Genomic DNA, 21933 nt, shown 5'->3' with positions numbered 1-21933 from the left:
CCTTTTAAAAACACAGTTAAACATGGCATCTGTAAATAAAAAATCACACTTCGTTACACAGCGAATCCGCAAAAAGTGAACTGCGAACTAGTGAGGGAACACTGTACACTGTACACTGTACACCTGACTCCTCTGGGCTATGTGTCTCTGCACTGCTGGCATGGAGCCCAGTGGAGCCTGCCAGGTCTGCATCATTTGATGGGCTTTTCTGCAATACAGGCATCTCAGAGAAGCAAGAAGATGCGTCTCGACTTCAGTGTGTTGAGGTCCTTAGTTCCCCAAGGATGTCCTGATACCTTTCAAAGTTCAGGGTGCCATATTTACTCAAGTCAAATGTGCCACCAAGTTTAATGCACTCTCAAATTTTAAAACCATGAAACAAAAACTAATAAAAATGGATTTGCTGGCTAATGTAGTGTGCAGAAAAGTAATCAGGCTGATTCAATGGCACATAAGAATTGTGCACATAAACCTTGCTAGTTGGCTATTCCTTTGCATCTTCTGATTCTTCCTTTCCTTCCCCTCCATCCTCTCAGGCCAGTCAGTCAGCTGATGGCACTCAGTGGGAGTGTTTTCTCTGTGTCTTTTTGTCAAATGCGGGGGGGGGGGGGGGCGTGGAGGGAGGGGAAGAAAGAAAGACAAAAATAATAACCTTATATAAAAGTAGGTGAAAGTAGATTAAGTAGAGATTCTGATAGTAGCTAAACCATAGAATCAGTGGCCTCATCTACACTGCTGTATAATGCAGTTTGGATTATACTGTCAGCATAGACTCATATAATTTAGATTGAACTGCATTGAACTGGATTATATGTCAGTGTAGACTCATATAATCCAGTTCAAAGTAGTTCATCTGCATTCTGAAACTAGGTTATATGACAATATAGATCCAGCCAGTCAACATTGCTATATAATCGATTTCAATGCAATTAACCTGCATTCTAAAACTGACAGTGTAGATGGGGCCTCAGTGAAAACTTGAATGGTCTTACTACAAGTGGGAGGTGGCAGTATAATTCCCTTTGTTCGATCGTCACAGTTGGCATATAGGGCGGCAGTTGGTGATGTTGACTCTATGTTAATCGACTACACATTTTAATCTGCATTTTAAAGATGTCATCCAAGATTTATTATTTATTTATTTGCGACATTTATATCCCGCCCTTCTAACTCCAAAGGGAACTCAGCGTGGTTTACAAGTTATATGTACATGCAATATATTATGTTATTAGAATAGCACAATATTAGTATTATATAGTACTATATTGTACTATACCACTATACTGCAATATTATTAGTAATATTACCTGTAATATGTAATATACTGTTATATTGTATTATTAGTAGTATTATATTGTATTACATTATAATATGATTATCAATATTATATGTATATACAATATATTATATTATTAGCATAGCACAATATTAATATTATATAGTACTATATTGTTGCTCAGGGGAGGGGCTCCCAGCTGATGATCCAGGAGACATGGTGTAACTGTGTTTTCCTGGTTCCCCTTCTTTACTCTAGCCCCAGGAATGGAGAACATTATCCCCTAAATACGTAAGCACTTGAGTAGTATGTTTCAAGTAAAGCCAGTTAACTGCCTCACTGACATGAGAGCCACCATGCATGTGGTGACACTTCAAGTATAAAGATTGTGTTGAAATTTAGGGTACTAGAGAAAAGGAGTATGTCATCCAATGAATGAAAATGTGGTGGGTTCACCTTAAGGAAGGATAAATTGACCCAAAGAATGATGGAATACTAAAGCAATAGCTCTATTGTTGAAAAAGTGACATGGGGAAAAAAGAATGTGATAGTGAGATAAAAGGCGATTCTGCTTCAAGATGAATGGTATTAAAATTTCCCTCATGAAGGAAAAATGTGGATGAATTGAGAGTGTATTTAACTCTGTGTTTGATCATATGCTTGGCAGTTCTTTTCTGTACTGATATTTATTGCTAATATGATCCAGAAAAAAAAGAGATTCCTGAGAACTTATAACTCTGCATACAATTTCCCTGTAGGATCTTATTACCAGAAAACCAAATTGATTCTGGAACAAAATTGCTTTCCAAGTCCAAAAACTTAGTTGTGCTTAGCAAGATGCTCCCTGAACAGCAAGTTCCAGTTTCTGAGGCCTCTTCCCCCCCCCCCCCCCCAAAAATCATGACTATTTGCTATGCATGTGTTTTTTAAACTTTTCTTTCAGTATCAATTTTCACTTGTATAACTTTGTTTCTGTTCATAGAGTAAATATGGTGTTGCTTTCCATATGGTTATTTCGTGAAAACTTTATGAATCCGTCTGTCCTCTTCTGTCCATTCTATATTTTCCCAGCATAAAAGGGAGAGTTGTTTCACAAAACCTATCACAGAGAGAAAGGGACATTTGTTATCTGCAAAATCTGGAAACAGTGAGAGTATGTATCACTAAAGTCTGACTTTGTTGCAGGAGTGACTACTTAAATGTCTCTTTGTTGCCAAACCATCAGTGTCACCGTTATAGAACTGCTGTTACATCTGTGTACATTTATTTGAGTGTTATCTGTCTGTCCATAAACCATTATGCTTATAAAAATCGGAAAACAAAAATGTTTAAAGTAAGTGTTTAAAATGTGAAGTTTGCAACGGAAAGGGCATTGACTATTTTCCTATATATATCTCATCCAAATTGCCATACTTTCATAAATTTTCCCAATATTTGCTAGGCAATCTTTATTTTTTTTAAAAAGAATGTCGGCAATAATCCCTATCCTGCCCAGTTGTTTGTATTCTAAATAATCTTTCAATGAGAAATATGTGTCCTGATTTATTTTTCCTTAGCCACATGATGGCAGCATAGGCAAAAGGATTGCTTGGAACTCAGATTTTTAATTGCTGATGCAATTCTCAGCAGCTCACAGCGGAACCACATTTTTCTGCTATGAAAAGATAACGTTTAATGGAGCAATCAGCACTTTAGTCAAAAATATTTTCCTATCAGTCATTGTTTTTGTATTGGGAAGGATACTGAAGAAAGAGGAGTGAATTCTGAACCATGGAAGATTGCTTGAAGAACAAACAAGGTCTGTATCTTTTGCTATTGTTCTCTGTGACTGAAGTATTGTGCGTTTCAATTCAGTATTCTGTGCCTGAGGAGAAGAAATTTGGATCCCTGGTGGCGAATGTGCTGAAGGATCTGAAACTGGGAAATGGGGAGCTCTCTGCTCGCAGAGCTCAGCTAGTTTCCAAAACATCTAAGAAGTATTTCCTCCTTGATGCCCAGTCTGGAAATCTGCTGATAAATGACAAAATAGACAGAGAGAACTTATGTGGCCAGACAGAGCCCTGCTTACTACAATCTGAAATTGTGCTGCAAAACCCCTTAGAGCTGTATAGCATTGAGATCAAGATAGAAGATGTGAATGATAATGCTCCAAAATTCTCTAAACATGAATTTGACATAGAAGTCCCTGAGAATGTTCCTAGAGATATGAGATTCCCTTTGGAATCTGCTCAAGATGAAGATCTGGGGGAAAATACCATCCAGAACTACACCCTCAGCCCCAACAAGCATTTCAAGTTAGGTATAGAAAACGATACAGATGGAAGCATATATGTGGATCTTATTCTGGAGAAAACCCTAGACAGGGAAAAAGAGCCATTCCTTGGATTGACACTTATGGCTGTTGATGGAGGGATGCCACAAAGAACAGGCACAGCTCGTATAAATATTAAAGTCCTAGATAACAATGATAATGCACCTCAGTTTACTCAGTCTGAATACAAAGTAAAATTAAAAGAAAATAGTCCTAAGGGTACTCTGGTTTCCAAAGTGGAAGCCAGAGATTTGGATTTTGGATCAAATTCAAAGATCACCTATTCCTTCCATCGCGTGCCTGAAAAAATACGTAATTTATTTAATTTGAATGAAATGACTGGAGAAATCACTGTTTCAGGAAAAATTGATTTTGAAAAAGAAACCAGTTATGACATGAACATCAAAGCAACTGATGGTGGAGGACTATCTGGGCACTGCAAGGTCCTGTTAGAGGTAGAGGACGTAAATGACAATACCCCAGACATTTCAGTCATATCTCTGACAAATGTGATTCAAGAAGATTCACCTCTGAACACAGTGCTTGCTTTCTTAAGTGTTACAGATCAGGATTTTGGAGACAATGGCAAAGTTGTGTGCTCTGTTGAGATGAACCTTCCCTTTGTTTTAACATCCACAAAGAAGAACTACTACCAGCTAGTGATTCAAAGTCCCCTGGATAGAGAGAAAATCTCTGATTACAATGTCACTATCACAGCTGTTGATCGGGGCTCTCCTAAGCTCACCTCATCAAGAACAATACATGTGCAGATCTCTGATGTCAATGACAATTCCCCAGTATTTGACAAGTCTTTATTTGAAATGACAATACGAGAAAATAATATTCCAGGGCTGCTGATTGGCTCAGTCCATGCTGTTGATCTGGACACAGAACAAAATGCCAAATTGATCTACACACTATTGCCAGGGGAATTTGGTGATGACCCTGCAGTCTCTTACATCTCCATCAACTCAGAAACAGGAAACATGTATGCACTGAGATCTTTGGATTATGAGAAGATTAAAGATTTTGCAGTTACAGTGAGAGCGACTGATGGTGGTATCCCTCCCCTGAAGTCTGATGTTGTTGTTCGAGTTGTGGTCATAGATGAAAATGACAATGCTCCCTTCTTCCTGTATCCCCTTCAGAACAGCACACACCCCTGCAATGAACTGCTTCCCAAAATGGCAGAAGCTGGCTACTTGGTCACCAAAGTGGTGGCTGTGGATGGAGATTCTGGTCAGAACTCTTGGCTTTCCTATGAAATTCTGAAGGCTACAGACCCTGGTCTTTTCAGCATAGGAGCCCAGAATGGAGAAGTGAGAACCAGGAGACCACTGACCGAACGTGACATTAGCAAACAAAGGCTTATTGTTGTGGTCAGAGACAGTGGTGTCCTTCTTCAGACCAGCACTGCAACACTCAATATTCTTCTGGTGGATGGTTTTTCTGACCCGTATCTGAAGGTGGTGGACGTCCGTCACCAGGACCCTGAAGATGAACAAACCTTGACCATGTATCTAGTTATCTGCCTGGCATCTGTCTCTTTTGTCTTCTTACTTTGCATTGTTTCCTTTATTGGTATCAAAATATGCAAAAAAGACCATGGAAGCAGTTTTATTGCTGCTGCTCCTCAGTTCCCACCTCCTCTTCCAGAGAACTGTACTGATTCTCAGAGTGGATCACTTTCCAGGAATTATCAGTATGATGCGTGTTTAACCAATGGATCCCTGACCAGTGATTTCCGATTTCTTCGGCCTCTCATTCCTGTGTTTTCTGTTGCGGATTCAAACCTCCCTGTGAACCACAAGACCTCTTCTGGTACTCAAGACTTTCCCAATTGTTTGGAAAACAGTCAATCAAAGGAACAGGTGAGAGAATAAATATTTTTCTATTTTTAAAATATTTTATGAGTTTACATGGTATGATAAGAAATCATCCTCATGCTCTGCCATCACATATAATATTTCATGATTCATAGAATTTCATCAAATGGAGCTGGGAAAAACTGGGAAAAGGGGGAAAGTGGGGCAAATTGTCTTCTTCGCATATAGAATCATCTTTGTGAGGGATTCAGTCTTTAAAGAAAATGGAGTATTTGCTAACCCTCATCACACAGGATCGCCTTCTCCTACCTCTAGCTCAACCATCAGTAGAGAAGTCAGAACACATTGCTCTTAAGGCAGATACCACTCCTCTGGGCTTCTTTCTTTTCCCTCCAAATCCCCTTACTCTCAATCATTGATTACCAAAACCTACTATGCACTAGAACTTACTGTAGTTGGTAAAAAAAAAAGGGAAAACAACGCTAAAAAGCTAGCAGTAGTGTAATTTCAAAAGCCAAGATTTGTAAGGATGAATAACAAGACAAAGTGGTGATATCATGAAACTGCGGTATCCTAAAGTTTAATTTATTTAAAAGAAATTACCATGCTAGACTCATGAAACAGGATTTTGGTCACAAAATGTAAATGCTTTGTAGGAGACCTCCCCTCCCTCATTACTCCATGTCACTGAAGGCTTTATAGTAATAGCTAGAAAAAATAATGGGTGAAAACAGAACTGCCTTGAGCATCTTGGCTACAATATTTTGTGAATTGAAATGACTGTTATTGGTCTCAAAGACCCAGATTAGAAATGCCATTGACATATTTGAATGTTGATGAAGCTAATCGATTGAATTAAATCTGCAATGTGGCAGTCACATATTACCTGTGTTTTAAATAGGTATTGAAGTTTTCCTGGGATAATAATACTTGAGGATTCATTGTTTATACTCATGACTGTAAAGAAAAATGATGCTTTCCCTTTTGGGATTACACAACCATTCATAGAGTTGTAAATCTGCAATATTCAAAGAGGGTCCTGGAAATATGTTACATCACAAAGGGCTATGGATTCACCACGCATCATGGTGACTCCCTAGGGCCCCAGCAGAGGCGTGGAGAACCCATCGCTCGAACCCATCTGACTTACCTGGACTCCCATCCCACCTGGGGAAGTGTTGCTGCTTTGCCCCCATTGCTCCAAAGGCAACACAGGAAGCCTCCTGTGTTGCTGCAGCAATGGTGTAAACTATTTTCTCTCCACTTTTTTCACTGAACTCAGCCAGAAGTCTCTGTGCGGCATGTAATGGGCTCCATCTTAAAAGTGGAGAACAAGTGGCATACAACGGGCAAATCAGCCTGTCTGATGAGATTGTAAGATACATACCAATGACCTTGTCACACAGCCACTGAGAACATTGTGCGTCATTGCAAGGTGTGTGGAACCCAGTGCCCCACACCCCGCATTGACCAGTTCTAGCTGAAGGTGATCCCATGGGGGAAGTGTGGAGCACACAGCTTCCCCCCATTGATTCTAATGCCAACATGGGAAGCTTCCTGTGTTGCCACAATGGCAACATGTGCCAGCTTCACCTTACTTCACCCATGGAGCCCTGCTTGCATCGTTTGATGGGAGCCGGCAGGCTCAGTGGGTAAAGTAGGGTGGATCCAGCACATGCATCCAAAATTCGCCCTTTGTGATGCAGTTGTAAGATAGAAACAACAAATGTTCGCAAAACAGATTGGATGTTACAGAACCCAGCTTCTACTGTATGAAAGAGGGATATTTTAAATAACAAAATGGAATAAAACAGAATTACATGGTACTCTTTATAATCTCAACAGCAATTCCTGAATATTTCCTCTCTGTGACTGAAACTATAAACTAGGATGTGGCTAGATCTTCAAAGCAGTCTTACTTCATATTTCCTAAGCATCCCAAACACACAGCAGAGCTTAGATTAACTACTGTCAACAATTTGAGAAAACTCCTAATTAAACTTTTGATGAAACACAGTTGAAAAGGAAATATAAATCGATTTAAAAGGGAAACACTTGGTTTTTATGCTAAAGAACTCTGTATACATATGAGAGGCAACCTTTAAAAACAATGGTAACTGGAGGATAAGAATGTCTGGTACATAAAGATTAGATGCTTTTGTAAACTGTTTTCATTTTCACATAGAATTGAGATAGTTTACAATGTCTGCATTTTACATAAGGTGATGCTGTTGTACAGAAATCAAATGGTACAACTGTGCCCCAGAGCTTTGGCTTTTGGACAGAATGATCTTACAGAAGGCAACAACTCTTCACTGAAAAAAGCTGCTTCTTAGACTGTGGGTCCTGACCTCAAATGGGGTCCCATTAGCTCAAGGTTGGGATTGGGAAAAAATTAGCAACAGTAAAAGGTTTCTGAACATGACCTAGTTGCTGTTTACGGCCTCATGAAATGGGCTGATTTACCCGTCCTACACCACTTCTTCTCCCCTTTCATCACAGGGATCTTCCCATGATGCACATCAACTTCCAACCAGTGAATTTCTTGAGTGAAAACGTGAATCATAGAATCATAGAATAGTAGAGTTGGAAGAGACCTCATGGGCCATCCAGTCCAACCCCCTGCCAAGAAGCAGGAAATCGCATTCAAAGCACCCCTGACAGATGGCTATCCAGCCTCTGCTTAAAAGCCTCCAAAGAAGGAGCCTCCACCACAGTCCGGGGGAGAGAGTTCCACTGCCGAACAGCTCTCACAGTGAGGAAGTTCTTCCTGATGTTCAGGTGGAATCTCCTTTCCTGTAGTTTGAATCCAATCTAGGACTATAAATAGGAGAGGAAGCAGCATACGCTGCTGCGACGAAATCATGAGAGGTTTCCTATGTTGACTTAGGAGCAGTAGGGGGAAGCTGAGCAGCAACACTTCCCCCCATGGGATGGTGGTCGGGGTAAGTTGTGTGATGCAGGGCATGGAGCGACAGGTTTCCCACTTCCCCACGCAGAACTCCCATGGATTCGCTATGATGTGTGGCAAATCCTCAGCCTATTGTGATAAGATGGTTAGACATTTTCATGCATCTGTTGTGCAGTATTTATAGTGGACTTTGCAGAAAATGCTTTAGCTTTATTACACCAAAGGGAAAATCACCCTATATTCTGCATTACTAAGGCCTCATCTGCAATGCTGCATTCAGTTTTGGGCATTTCGTTTCAAGAAAGATATAGATAAGTTGGAATGAGTTCAGAAGGATCAACAAGGATGATATGAATTAAGCTGAACAAAACATATAAAGAAACAGGGTTGTTGTATGTCTTTCGGGCTGTGTGGCCATGTTCCATAAGTATTCTCTCCTGATGTTTTGCCCACATCTATGGCAGGCATCCTCAGAGGCTGTGAGGCATGGAAGCCTCTGAGGATGCCTGCCATAGATGTGGGCAAAACGTCAAGCGAGAATACTTCTGGAACATGGCCACACAGCCCGAAAGACATACAACAACCCTGTGATCCTGGCCATGAAAGCCTTCGACAACACATATGAAGAAAGTTTGAAAGTTGAGGAAGTTAGGCATGTTCAGCCTGGTGAAGAAAACACTGAAGGATGATATGATTGTACTCTTTAAATACCTTAAGTGCTGCCATGGGGGGAAGGATGTAGACTTGTTTTTTTGCTGTTCTAATAATTAGGACCAGCTGAATATTTTTAAGTTACAGAAGATAGATTTCTATTGAACATTACAAGGGACAACTTAGTGGTAAAAGTAGTTGAGCAATGAGATTAATTACCCAAAGAAGTGTTAGGGTTTCTCCTCTGGGCAACCTTTATGGAGATATTCTGGCAGGAATTTCTGCATTGAACCGTTGGTGAAGTCAATGGACTATTTGCATCCTTCCAACTCTATCATTCAGTAATTCTATTAAGAAATGGTTATTGTAGTAGCTGCTTTGGAAAGGGATATCTTGGGTTTTCAGTATTCCTTGGCCGAAGGAGGGAAAAATGGAAATATATCAACATACCAGTGAAAATTGTTTGTGTCTTAGCCATTTTTTTCAGGGGGTGGGGCAGGGATGAACCCTTCTTCTATTTAGTAAAAGAAAAGACAAGTGAGTCTAATGTGCTAAAAGATTTGAAAGTAGATGTCAAAGAAGTGTATGCATTAAAAATAGAAACTTTGGACAGAACTCTTAGCTTTTCTGTCCATTTCTGAAGGACATGGGAAACTGTCTGTTCACTGTGGGAATGCAAAATAGAGAAGTGAAAATCATGAGACCAGTGAATAAACAAAATGCCATGAAGCAAAATGTGATTGTAGTTATGAGAGATAATGGATATCCTTTCTAAGCGATCACTGCCAAACATTGAATACCTCTACTGGTCAGCATCTTTGAATCTTATTTGATAATTATGGATATTCTTAAGAAGGAAGCGGTAGAGGAGGAAGGCCTTTGTATTTGATCACACATTTGGCTACCATCTCCTTAGTTTAAGCCCTTTTTGTCCTCATGCTTCTTATATTCCAGATTCTAAAACAAAGTGAATTCATGCAAACATAATATAATTTATTTTATATATTTTTTCTTGTGGGATCTTGTTCTAAGTATAATTATATCAGTTTCAGAAACATTCTAATATGCTATGTTATTAAATTTCTGAAAATAAAATTGAGTGTACCCTTCGTATGGAGCTATTTTCAATTATTATTATATTTTACTTCTTTTTTCTGACCCTATTCTTTATATCCACATAAAATGTGAAGATAAGTTCAATATATTGATAATTTGCTTGATATAAGAGATAAATTAGTGCTGTACTTGTGAGCTAATCACTTCTGGGTATATGCAATGGTAGTGCATTTTTCCAAGCAGACCACATGATGGCAGTATTGCCAAAGTCATTGTGATTTAGAAACTTGCACTATCTGGATTGAACTAGGAAAGCTGTGCTGAGACAGATCTGAATGAGAAGGGAGAAGGATCTTTAGCCTGGAAAGAAATATAAGATTAACAATAGCAGAACATAAGAAGGCATAAGTTTGCCTGAAGGGAAGAATGTAAAGATCTTACCAGAAGGAGACTGAAGACATGGAAGGCTGTTGCAGAAACAAACAAGGTCTGTACCTTTTGCTTTTAATCTCTGTTTCTGGAATGATGTGTGCTTCAATTCAGTATTCTGTGCCTGAAGAGAAGAAACGTGGCTCTCTTGTGTCAAATGTGCTGAAAGATCTGAAATTGGGAATTGGGGAGCTCTCTGCTCGCAGAACCCAGCTGGTGTCCAAAGGCTCTAAGCAGTACTTCCACCTTGATACTCAGTCTGGGAATCTGCTCATAAATGACAAAATAGACAGAGAAACATTGTGTGGCCAGACTGAACCTTGCTTACTTCTTCTTCAAATTGTGCTGGAGGACCCTTTAGAGTTCTACAGTATTGACATAAGGATAGAAGATGTGAATGACCACCCTCCCATATTCTCTAAACAAAAATTTGACCTAGAAGTTCCTGAGAATGTCCCTAGAAATATGAGATTTCCTTTGGAATCTGCTCAAGATGAGGATCTGGGGCAAAACAGCATCCAAAACTACACCCTCAGCCCCAATGAGCATTTCAGGCTGGACGTGGAAAACAATACAGATGGGAACATATATGTGAATCTCATTGTGGAGAAAGCCTTAGACAGGGAGAAAGAGCCATTCTTTGGATTGACACTTATGGCTGTTGATGGAGGCATGCCACAAAGAACAGGCACAGTTCAAATAAATATTAAAGTCTTAGATATCAATGATAATTCTCCTCATTTCACTCAATCTGAATACAAAGTAAGATTAAAGGAAAATAGTCCTCGGGATACATTGGTCACCAAAGTGGAAGCGAGAGATTTGGATTTCGGATCAAATGCACAGATCACCTATTCCTTCCATGGAGTGCCTAAAAAAATACTTAATTTGTTTAATTTGAATGAACTGACAGGAGAAATAATTGTTTTGGGAGATATTGATTATGAAAAAGAAACCAGTTATGACATGAGTGTAAAAGCAACGGATAGTGGAGGGCTTTCTGGACACTGCAAAGTCTCAGTACAAGTTGAGGATGTGAATGACAGTGCCCCTGAAGTCTCAATCATTTCCCTGAAGAACATGATACCAGAAGATTCTCCCCTGGAAACAGTGGTGGCACTTTTTAGTGTCACAGATGAAGATTCTGGAGACAATGGGAAAACTTCATGTTCTGTTGAAATGACACTTCCCTTTGTATTAAAAACTACCAAAAATAACTTTTACCAGCTTGTTATCCAAACCCCTTTGGACAGAGAGAAGGTCTCAGAATATAATGTCACCATTACAGCCATAGATCGGGGCTCTCCTAGACTCACCTCAACAAGCATTATTCATATTCAGATCTCAGATGTCAATGACAACACTCCAGTATTTGAAAAGTCTTTGTTTGAAATGAGATTGCAAGAGAATAATATACCAGGATTGCTAATTGGCTCAGTCCATGCCATTGATCTAGACTCAGAGCAGAATGGCAAGGTATCCTACTCAATTTTGCCTGGAGAGTTTGGAGCTAACCATCACATGTCTTACATCTCCATCAACTCTGAAACTGGAAATGTTTATGCTCTCCGGTCTCTGGACTTTGAGCAAATAAAAAAATTCAGAGTCCCAGTGAGGGCTACAGATAGTGGTATTCCACCCCTGAATTCTGATGCTATAGTCGAAGTTGTGGTCCTAGATGAAAACGACAACGCCCCCTTCTTCCTGTATCCCCTTCAGAACAGCACATTCCCCTGCAATGAACTGCTTCCGAAAATGGCAGAGACTGGATACTTGATCACTAAAGTGGTGGCTGTGGATGGAGATTCTGGTCAGAATTCCTGGCTCTCCTATGAAATTCTGAAGGCTACAGACCCTGGTCTTTTCAGCATAGGAGCCCAGAATGGAGAAGTGAAAATCAGGAGACCACTGACTGAACGTGACTCCAGCAAACAAAGGCTTGTCATTGTCGTCAAAGACAGTGGTGTCCCTCCTCAGACCAGCACTGCAACACTCAATGTACTTCTGGTGGATGGCTTTTCTGATCCTTATCTGAAGGTGGTGGATGTCCATCAGCAGGACCATGAAGATGAGGGAACCTTGACCATGTATTTGGTGATATGCCTGGCATCTGTCTCTTTTGTGTTTCTACTTTGCATTGTTTCCTTTGTTGGCATCAAGATGTGCAAGAAAGACCATGGAAGCAGTTTTATTGTTGCCCCTCCTCACTTTCCATCTGCTCTTCCAGAGAACTGTACCGATTCCCAGAGTGGCTCACTTTCCAGGAATTATCAGTATGATGTATGTTTAAACAATGGATCCTTGAGCAGTGATTTCAGATTTCTCCGGCCTCTCATTCCTGTTTTTTCTGTTGCGGATCCAAATCTTCCTGTGAATCACAAGATCACTTCTGGCTCCCATGATCTTCCCAATTGTTTGGAAGACATTCAGTCAAGAGAACAGGTGAGAGAATAAAATATTTTTCAGGTTTTTAAAATATATGTTTTCCTGATAGATTAGTAAATTATCCCATAATCATGCTTCACCACCACAAATAACATTCCATGACTCAAAATATAATCAGATAATACTATAAATTAGAAAGAGTGTTCATTGTAGTAGATTGTAGAATGTCATCTGGTTCAATGGTGGACTCCGTGTAGAATGTATGTGTACTGTACATGTTATAAATGAATTTAATGTAATTTCAAAGGTATCTTCAGCAATTTCATTTCTGGGAAACTGGAATTTATATCTCCTTTTCAATAATGCAAGGGTATTTATCAATTGTTTGTATTCCTTTGAATCCTACAACATAGTATGCTAATGATCCTGAATAGGTTGTAGATTAGAAAAACAACTTAGATAATTGTAAGTACTTATAGTTCTCCAGTACAATTTCAGGAGAATTCCTCCTCCTCCTATAATTATATGATTGATTGTTTTACAGCCAAAAAACAATTAATTTGTCACTTTATTTCTACCATACCTTTTGCCCAATCTGGGAGCTTATTGAAGAAGTATAGTTAATGCTCTGTCTTTATTGTTTGAACCTCATAACATTATTACACCTCAAAAGGCAAATGGTTTTTTTGTTCCCTTACTTTAACCCATGGTTAAACAGAATGGAATAAAACTTCCAGACATGAATATTTCAAGAGTAATTCCTGAATCTTTCTAAAACTATGAACTATGTTATGGTTGGACATTCAAAACCTTATTATGTCCTACCCAAGTATCATAAACACATCAGGAAGTGAAGGAACAGCTAAATTATCTACTCCCTTATAATTAAGAAAACTAATGCAGCTTTTGATTAAATTCAGTTGAAAAGAGAATATGTAGATTCCCTGGGAGTCAGTAAAAGGGCTATATCTCTGACATCTTTATCTTCTTTCATAGTTAGGTTTCTATATGTCTTTACTTATTGATAGGATGCAATCATGTCCATGGTTATTCTCTTCACAAGTCTTCTCAAATAACATTATACAGGATATTTGAAAAAGAACTCCCTAGTTTCCATTTAATTTAAATGGAAACTAGGGAGGTCTTTTTCAAACACCCTGTATAATCCTCATAAGGTTTTTATAATAAAGAACTCTATATATTTTGAAAATATTATGAAAGGCAAAGCAGTCACTATTTTTTTAAAAGTTCCTAGAGGGTATGGATCCATATGACATATAAAAATTGCATGCTTCTGTTTCAAAATTCTTTACACATCAATTATGATAACAGAATTGAGAAAACGTAAGATGCAACTATTGTAAAAAACAGAAGAGATAAAATGGTAAATGTTTTTGCCCAAAAGCTTTGTCCTTTGGACAGAATAATTTGAAAGAAGGCTCATACCTGAAAAAAGGTATTCAGACACTACTGTACGTATTTCTATAAATATTTTGAATTACCTTTTTGTAAGCTTCTGAAGACCACAGGATGTGGTCTCTTCACTGTGGCAACCCAACATGGAGAAATCAAAACTATTAGGTCAGTGAATAAATTAGGTATAATGAAGCAAAATGTGGTCATGGTTGTGAAAAATAGTGGGCATCCTCTCTTGTCCATCTCTACCACACCATGGCAGTCGACTACTTCTTTGAATCTCCTTTGACAATTATGGATATCCCCAAGAGAAGAAGAAGACCATGGCTTAACCATATTTGATTTCATACTTGGCTACCATCTCTTTTGTTTTTCTCCTTTTGTACTGGTGTTCATCGTGATCAAGATTCAGCACCAGGAAATTCATGAGAACATAATATAAATGTTTCATAATTATTATGTGAAATCTTAATCTAGGGAAAACTACAGGGATTCTGGAATTGAATAATTTCAACAAGCATACAACTTGTGCAAAATGGGTATTCAGCTCAGTTTGAACCACAGGTTTTGGCTTCTGTAGCTTATACATTTTTTTTTTCTAATGGGACTTCAAAACACCCAGGAGAATATAAGGGATTCAACTGAATCCCAGAACTGTATAAATCAGTGGTTCTCAACCTGTGTGTCCCCAGATGTTTTGGCCTTCAACTCCCAGAAATCCTAACAGTTGGTAAACTGGCTGGGATTTCTGGGAGTTGTAGGCCAAAACACCTGGGGACTCAAAGGTTGAGAACCACTGATGTACATGAAATGCAGTTGATGACCCAAATGCGAATAATTGATTTAAGACAATTAAGACAATGTCAATGCATAAGGTAAAGGTAAAGGTTTCCCCTGACGTTAAGTCCAGTCATGTCTGACTCTGGGGGTTGGTGCTCATCTTCATTTCTAAGCCGAAGAGCCGGCGTTGTCCGTAGAGACACCTCCAAGGTCATGTGGCTGGCATGACTGCATGGAGCGCCGTTACCTTCCCGCCGGAGCGGTACCTATTGATCTACTCACATTGGCATGTTTTCGAACTGCTAGGTTGGCAGGAGCTGGAGCTAAACAGCGGTCACTCACGCCGCTCCCGGGGTTTGAACCTGGGACCTTTCGGTCTCCAGCTCAGTGCTTTAACACACTTTGCCACTGGGGCTCCCATGTCTATGCATACATATTGTTTTATTTACACTGTATTTACATTAATCATTTCCACCAAAAAACATATCTGCAATAATTCAATATATTTTGTTGGTGATTGTGTCTCTGACAATATAGGAGTGTGCTCCTTGAAATTTGGAGCTATTTTTATTATTATGCTAAATATATTTTTGCTTTCTTTATCTAGCCCTTTCATCCTTAAATCCCTATGAAATAATGTCCAAAATATTAAACATTCGCTAGATATGAGAATTTCTCTTTACCCCTCTAGTTTAGGAAAGAATAGTGGATTTTTTCTGAGTAGGCCACAAGATGGCAGCATTGGCAAACCCATTGCCATTTAGGAACTCACTGGCTGCACAAAGCACTGAAAGATCCTTCAGTTAGACCACATGGAATGAGAGGAAAGCAGGATCTTTAGCCTGGTTAAAAAAAATTAAGAGAGCAAAGCATTGACGATGGTAGAATAAAAGTAATTTTCACAACCATCCAGAAGGAAAAATGCTTACATAAAGGGAAGAATTTCAAGATCTTACCTGGTGCCTGGAAAACATGGAAGAATATTTCAGAAGCAGACAAGGTCTGTATATTTTGCTCTTATTTTCTGTGTCTGAAGTATTTTGTGTCTCAATTCAATATTCTGTGCCTGAAGAGAAGAAAAGCAGCTCACTTGTGGCTAATGTGCTAAAGGATCTGAAACTGGGAATTGGGGAGCTCTCTGCTCGCAGAGCCCAGCTGGTGTCCAAAGGCTCTAAGCAGTATTTCCACCTTGATACTCAGTCAGGAAATCTGCTCGTAAATGACAAAATAGACAGAGAAGCATTGTGTGGCCAGACTGAACCTTGCTTGCTTCTTCTTCAAATTGTGCTGGAGGACCCTTTGGAGTTCTACAGTGTTGATATAAGGATAGAAGATGTGAATGACCACCCTCCCAGATTCTCAAAAAAGGAATTTGACTTAGAAGTTCCTGAGAATGTTCCCAGAAATATGAAATTGCCTTTGGAATCTGCCAGAGATGAGGATCTAGGGGAAAATACCATCCAAAACTACACCCTCAGCCCCAATGAGCATTTCAGGCTGGACGTGGAAAACAATAATGATGGTGGCATGTATGTGGATCTCATTGTGGAGAAGGCCTTAGATAGGGAGAAAGATCCATTCTTTGGACTGACACTTACGGCTGTTGATGGAGGGATGCCACAAAGAACAGGCACAGTTAAAATAAATATCAAAGTCTTAGATAACAATGATAATTCTCCTCATTTTACTCAATCTGAGTACAAAGTAAGATTAAAGGAAAATAGTCCTCGGGATACATTGGTCACCAAAGTGGAAGCGAGAGATTTGGATTTTGGATCAAATGCTGAGATCAAATACTTCTTCCATCGAGTGCCTGATGAAGTACTTGGATTATTTCATTTGAATGAAATAACTGGAGATATAACTGTTTTTGGAGAAATCGATTATGAAAAAGAAACTAGTTATGACATGAGAATCAAGGCAACTGATGGTGGAGGACTTTCTGGGCACTGCAAGGTCTTCATAGCGGTTGAAGATGTGAATGACAATGCCCCTGAAGTCTCAATCATTTCCCTAAAGAATATTATACCAGAAGATTCTCCCCTGGAGACAGTGGTGGCACTTTTTAGTGTCACAGATGAGGATTCTGGAGATAATGGGAAAACGTCATGTTCTGTTGAAATGACACTTCCCTTTGTATTAAAAGCTACCAAAAATAACTTTTACCAGCTTGTTATCCAAACTCCTCTGGACAGAGAGAAGGTCTCAGAATATAATGTCACGATTACAGCCATAGATCGGGGCTCTCCTAGACTCACCTCAACAAGCATTATTCATATTCAGATCTCAGATGTCAATGACAACACTCCAGTATTTGAAAAATCTCTGTTTGAAATGAGGTTACAAGAAAATAATATACCAGGATTACTAATTGGCTCAGTCCATGCCATTGATCTAGACACAGAGCAGAATGGCAAAGTATCCTACTCAGTTTTGCCTGGAAATATTACAGTTAACCATGCAGCATCTTACTTCTCCATCAACTCTGAAACTGGAAACATGTATGCCCTCCGATCTCTCGACTATGAGCAAATAAAGGATTTCAAGATCACTGTGAGAGCTACAGATGGTGGTATTCCTTCTCTGAGCTCTGACGCTTTTGTCCGAGTTATGGTCATAGACGAAAATGACAACCCTCCCTTCTTCCTGTATCCCCTTCAAAACAGCACGTTCCCCTGCAATGAACTGCTTCCCAAGATGGCAGAGGGTGGTTACCTGATCACCAAAGTGGTGGCTGTGGATGGAGATTCTGGTCAGAACTCCTGGCTCTCCTATGAAATTCTGAAGGCCACAGACCCTGGTCTTTTCAGCATAGGAGCCCAGAATGGAGAGGTGAAAACCAGGAGACCACTGACTGAACGTGACTCCAGCAAACAAAGGCTTGTTATTGTGGCCAAAGACAATGGTGTCCCCCCTCAGACCAGCACCGTAATGCTGAATATTCTTCTGGTGGATGGCTTTTCTGATCCTTATCTAAAGGTGGTAGATGTCCGTCAGCAGGACCCGGAAGATGAGGGAACCTTGACCATGTATTTAGTGATCTGCCTGGCATCAGTGTCTTTTGTATTTCTCCTTTGCATTGTTTCCTTTGTTGGTATCAAGATGTGCAAGAAAGACCACGGAAGTAGTTTTATTGTTGCTCCTCCGCAGTTCCCGCCTGCTATTCCAGAGAACTATACTGATTCCCAAAGTGGATCACTTTCCAGGAATTATCAATATGATGTTTGTTTAACCAATGGATCCCTGAGCAGTGAGTTCAGATTTCTCCGGCCTCTCATTCCTGTCTTTTCTGTGGCGGATCCAAATCTTCCTGTGAACCACAATAACTCTTCCGTTTCACAAGATCTTCCCAGTTGTTTGGACAGCAGTCAATCAGAGGTACAGGTGAGATAATGAAGTGCTTTTCTATTCTTTTTCATTTTGAGCCTCCACAATATGAGAGTGAATTGGGCTCATCATCAGCCCTATCTACACTGCTATATAATGCAGTTTGGAACTGTATTATATAGCCAGTGTAGACACATATAATACAGTTTAATGCAATTAATCTGCCTTTAATGAGTCTACACTGATCATATAATTGTTCAATGGCAAGTGATGTCAATTTATGTGTGTCATATATGTAATAAATGGATGCTGTGTAGTCTTGAAGAATATCTCCACCTGTTTCTTCTCTGGCAAAGTGGAATTTATATGTCAGTTTTTTAAATAAGGCAAGGATGTTTTTCAGTTATTTAATATATTGCATTTTTCTGCACTCTAGGACATCTTCTGTTTTTAGTCCTGAATAGGTTGTAAATTTAGTCCTGAGATTATTGTAGGTATTTATGTATCCAGTATAATTTCAGTGATGTTTTATATCTCCTCAGTGATCTATGCGATTGATTGACAAACATAAAACAATCACTCTGTTACTTTATTTATAGTATACTTTTTGCTCAGGTCTGGGAGCCTGTTGAATAAGTATTGTCCACACTCTACCATTGTTTTTTCAAACTTCAGTACCTTATCACATTTCAAAATACAAGTGACTCCTATGTGTTGGGACCTCACCCCATTTAGATCCTGGCCCATGTATTGCAGCCATTTTATTGAATTAAGAAGAAGTCATTGAAATTACATGGGGGGAGGGTTCTATGCAGTTACTGTTGGGGAAAAAAATGACATTGACCAGAAATTGACTTTTGTTATTTATTATTATTTTCAAATAGTTTTAGTGCTTTCATCATCCTAGGCCACAAACTTTCCAGAATTCATGTGAGTCAAGACACATTTGAGATCTGAAATGCCATGGGCCTTTGGAGTAGAGAACGCAAAAGCTTCAATGTTAATGTGGGATTTCTGTTTTGAACCCTTCTAACATAAAAAGTGAATCCATGTTGCTTGACTGAATGAAATCTGGCAGTGTGGATATCAGATATTACCTGTATCCTTGACCAAATAAAAATATCAGAATTCATGTGGCTATTACATATCTCAAATACTCAGATTGGAATGCCATTGGCATATTTGAATGTTGATGTAGCTACTTAACTGAATGAAATCTATAATGTGTTAAAAACATATTACATGTATTTTAAATTAATCTGCTAAATTTCACAGGATGGTAAGGACTCATTTATACCAACAGCTCTGTAGAAAAATGATGCTTGCCTTATTGGTATTACATAGCCATACATAGAGTTAGATATTTGGAATATTCAAAGCGTGTCCTAGAAACACTTTAAGTCACATAATAAGGCTGAAACAATTAACATTCACAAAGTAGACTGTCTGTATGTTAAGGGTTCCTCTCTACCACGAGTTATATTTTATAGAGTTGCCAGATCTTTAAGTTTTGATGTCTCCTGTTGGTCCAAAAGCCTATTCTGTTTTTCAAAATGACCACATAGTTGCATGGAAAAAGTCCACTAGCAGGATATCAGTACAATTGTGCTTTCTCTCTGTGTTCTCAGGTTATGTGATATGTGGTGGCATATTGCCTCTCTGATTCTAGCTGTGGTGTCTGGGCATGTGGACTAACAGCCATTGATAGTGTCCAAGTGTTTCGCAGCCATAATTGCGTCTTGTGTCAAAGATCTACTGTACATTTGCTGTGTGATAGTGCTTCGTTTAATCTCTCATAAAAGGTCTGTAGACCATGCCCAATGAGAAGCATCTCAAAGATCTGGACATGTTTAGCCTTCAGAACAAAAGGTTGAGAGGAAATACGATATCTATGTTTAAAACTTTGAAAGACTGTCCTGGAGACGAAGACTCAGATCAATTGGTTCAAATTACAAGAAGGGAGATTCAACCTGAACATTAGGAAGAACTTCTTGACCTAAGACCTCACTGCCTCGGAATGTGGTGGAGGCTCCTTCTTTGGAGGCTTTTAATCAGAGGCTGGATAGCCATTTGTCAGGGATGCTTTGATTATCCTTTTCCTGCATGACAGGGTGTTAGTTTGGACGGCCATTGAGGTCTCCTCCAACTATAATTTTATGATTATTGAGGCCAGTGATTAAAAGAGGTATCAAGATGCAAAATATGATTGTGTTTGCCAGAGATAGTAGGCATCTTCTTTAGTCCAGCACCACCACTCTAGGAATTCTTCTAGTGGACTCATTTTAAAATCTTATTTGACAATTATGGATATCCCTAAAGAGGAAGGGGGAGAGGAGGAGGTCTACAACCTCACTCTATATCTGATCATATCCTTTGCTGCAATTTCTTCAGTTTTTCTCTTTTATGTACTACTGTTTATTGTTATCAAGATTCAGAAGCAAAGGCAGTTCATAGGAATGTAAATATAAACATTTTCCTAATCTTCCTGTGGCACCTTATTCTAAGAAGAACAATTGTGTTTATAGAACTGAATCATTACCCAAGGCATACAACTCTGAGGTGTGCTTAATTCAGGCCACTTTGAACAGTTAGTTCTGCCTGTTAAATTTTCTCCTTAATAGTTTTTCAGTAGGACCTCAAAATACCAAGGAAAGTCCAAACAACTTGACTGAATTCAGGAAAGCTACAGTATATAAATTAAGTGCAATTGATAATTCAGATTTTTTAAAATCATGTCAGAAGCGACTTGAGAACATACTACATGAAATTTTCATACTTATGAATACTTTTTATTGTTTACACTTTCCCTTGCCATCAGAAAATCCTAAAGGTGAAAGATACACACCCATCTGTAAGAGTCCAGCATATTTTGTTGGTAATTATGTCTCTGAAAATACAGTAGAGTGCTCCCTAGATTTGAGCTATTTTGAATTATTATAGGCAACATATTTTGTTTGTTTTTCTCTGGTCCTTTTCTTATTTATCCATGTAAAAGATGAAATAATGTTTATTCATGTGTGATACATTTGATATAAAGATAAATGAGTATAGGTCTAGCGATAATTTCTCTTCGGAGCATATGACATGTTAATATTTTTTTTCTGAGCAAGCCACAAGATGGCAGCATTGGCCAACCTATTGTCTTGACGGAAATTCACTGGCACCACAGAGCTCAGAAAGCTGTATTTATACCAAATTGAATGAGGAGGAAGCTGGATCTTTAGCCTGGAAAGAAATACTACATTAAAGAAAGCAGGAGATTAACTATAGTAGAACAAAAACAGAAAGCAAAATTTTGCATAGAGGGAAGGATTTGAAGATCTTACCTGGGAGACACTGGAAATGGAAGGCTATTTCAGAAACGAACAAGGTCTGTATCTTTTGCTCTTAATCTCTGTTTCTAGAACCCTTTGCATTTCAATTAACTATGCTGTACCTGAAGAGAAGAAAAATGGATATCTTGTGGCAAATGTGCTGAAAGATCTTAAACTGGGAATTGGGGAGCTTTCTGCTCGCAGAGCCCAGCTTGTGTCTCAAAACTCTAAGCAGTATTTTCACCTTGATA

General features: G+C 39.0%; 1 protein-coding gene across 11 annotated transcripts in view; it reads left to right on the top strand.

The window, feature by feature from the left end:
• LOC100555853 (protocadherin beta-14) overlaps positions 1–21933 on the top strand; it is a 154872-nt gene that overhangs the window by 109743 nt on the left and 23196 nt on the right. The window contains exon 1 of one of the 11 annotated variants that reach the window (XM_016993041.2): positions 1480–5458. The exons of 7 other annotated variants lie outside the window; for them this stretch is intronic. In XM_016993041.2, coding sequence (XP_016848530.2) covers positions 3047–5458 — 2412 coding nt within the window. In that variant the 5' untranslated portion in view covers positions 1480–3046. Of the gene's footprint in view, positions 1–1479; positions 5459–8882; positions 16042–16305; positions 18426–21933 lie in introns of those variants that run through there. 3 more of the 11 variants (XR_010005739.1, XM_016993048.2, XM_062979505.1) reach the window with 3 other exon arrangements.

Source organism: Anolis carolinensis, chromosome 4 (assembly GCF_035594765.1).
Source record: "Anolis carolinensis isolate JA03-04 chromosome 4, rAnoCar3.1.pri, whole genome shotgun sequence".
NCBI classification, from domain to species: Eukaryota; Metazoa; Chordata; class Lepidosauria; order Squamata; family Dactyloidae; genus Anolis; species Anolis carolinensis.
The sequence above is the reverse complement of the archived record's forward strand: the minus strand, read 5'-3'. Positions and strand labels throughout refer to the sequence as shown.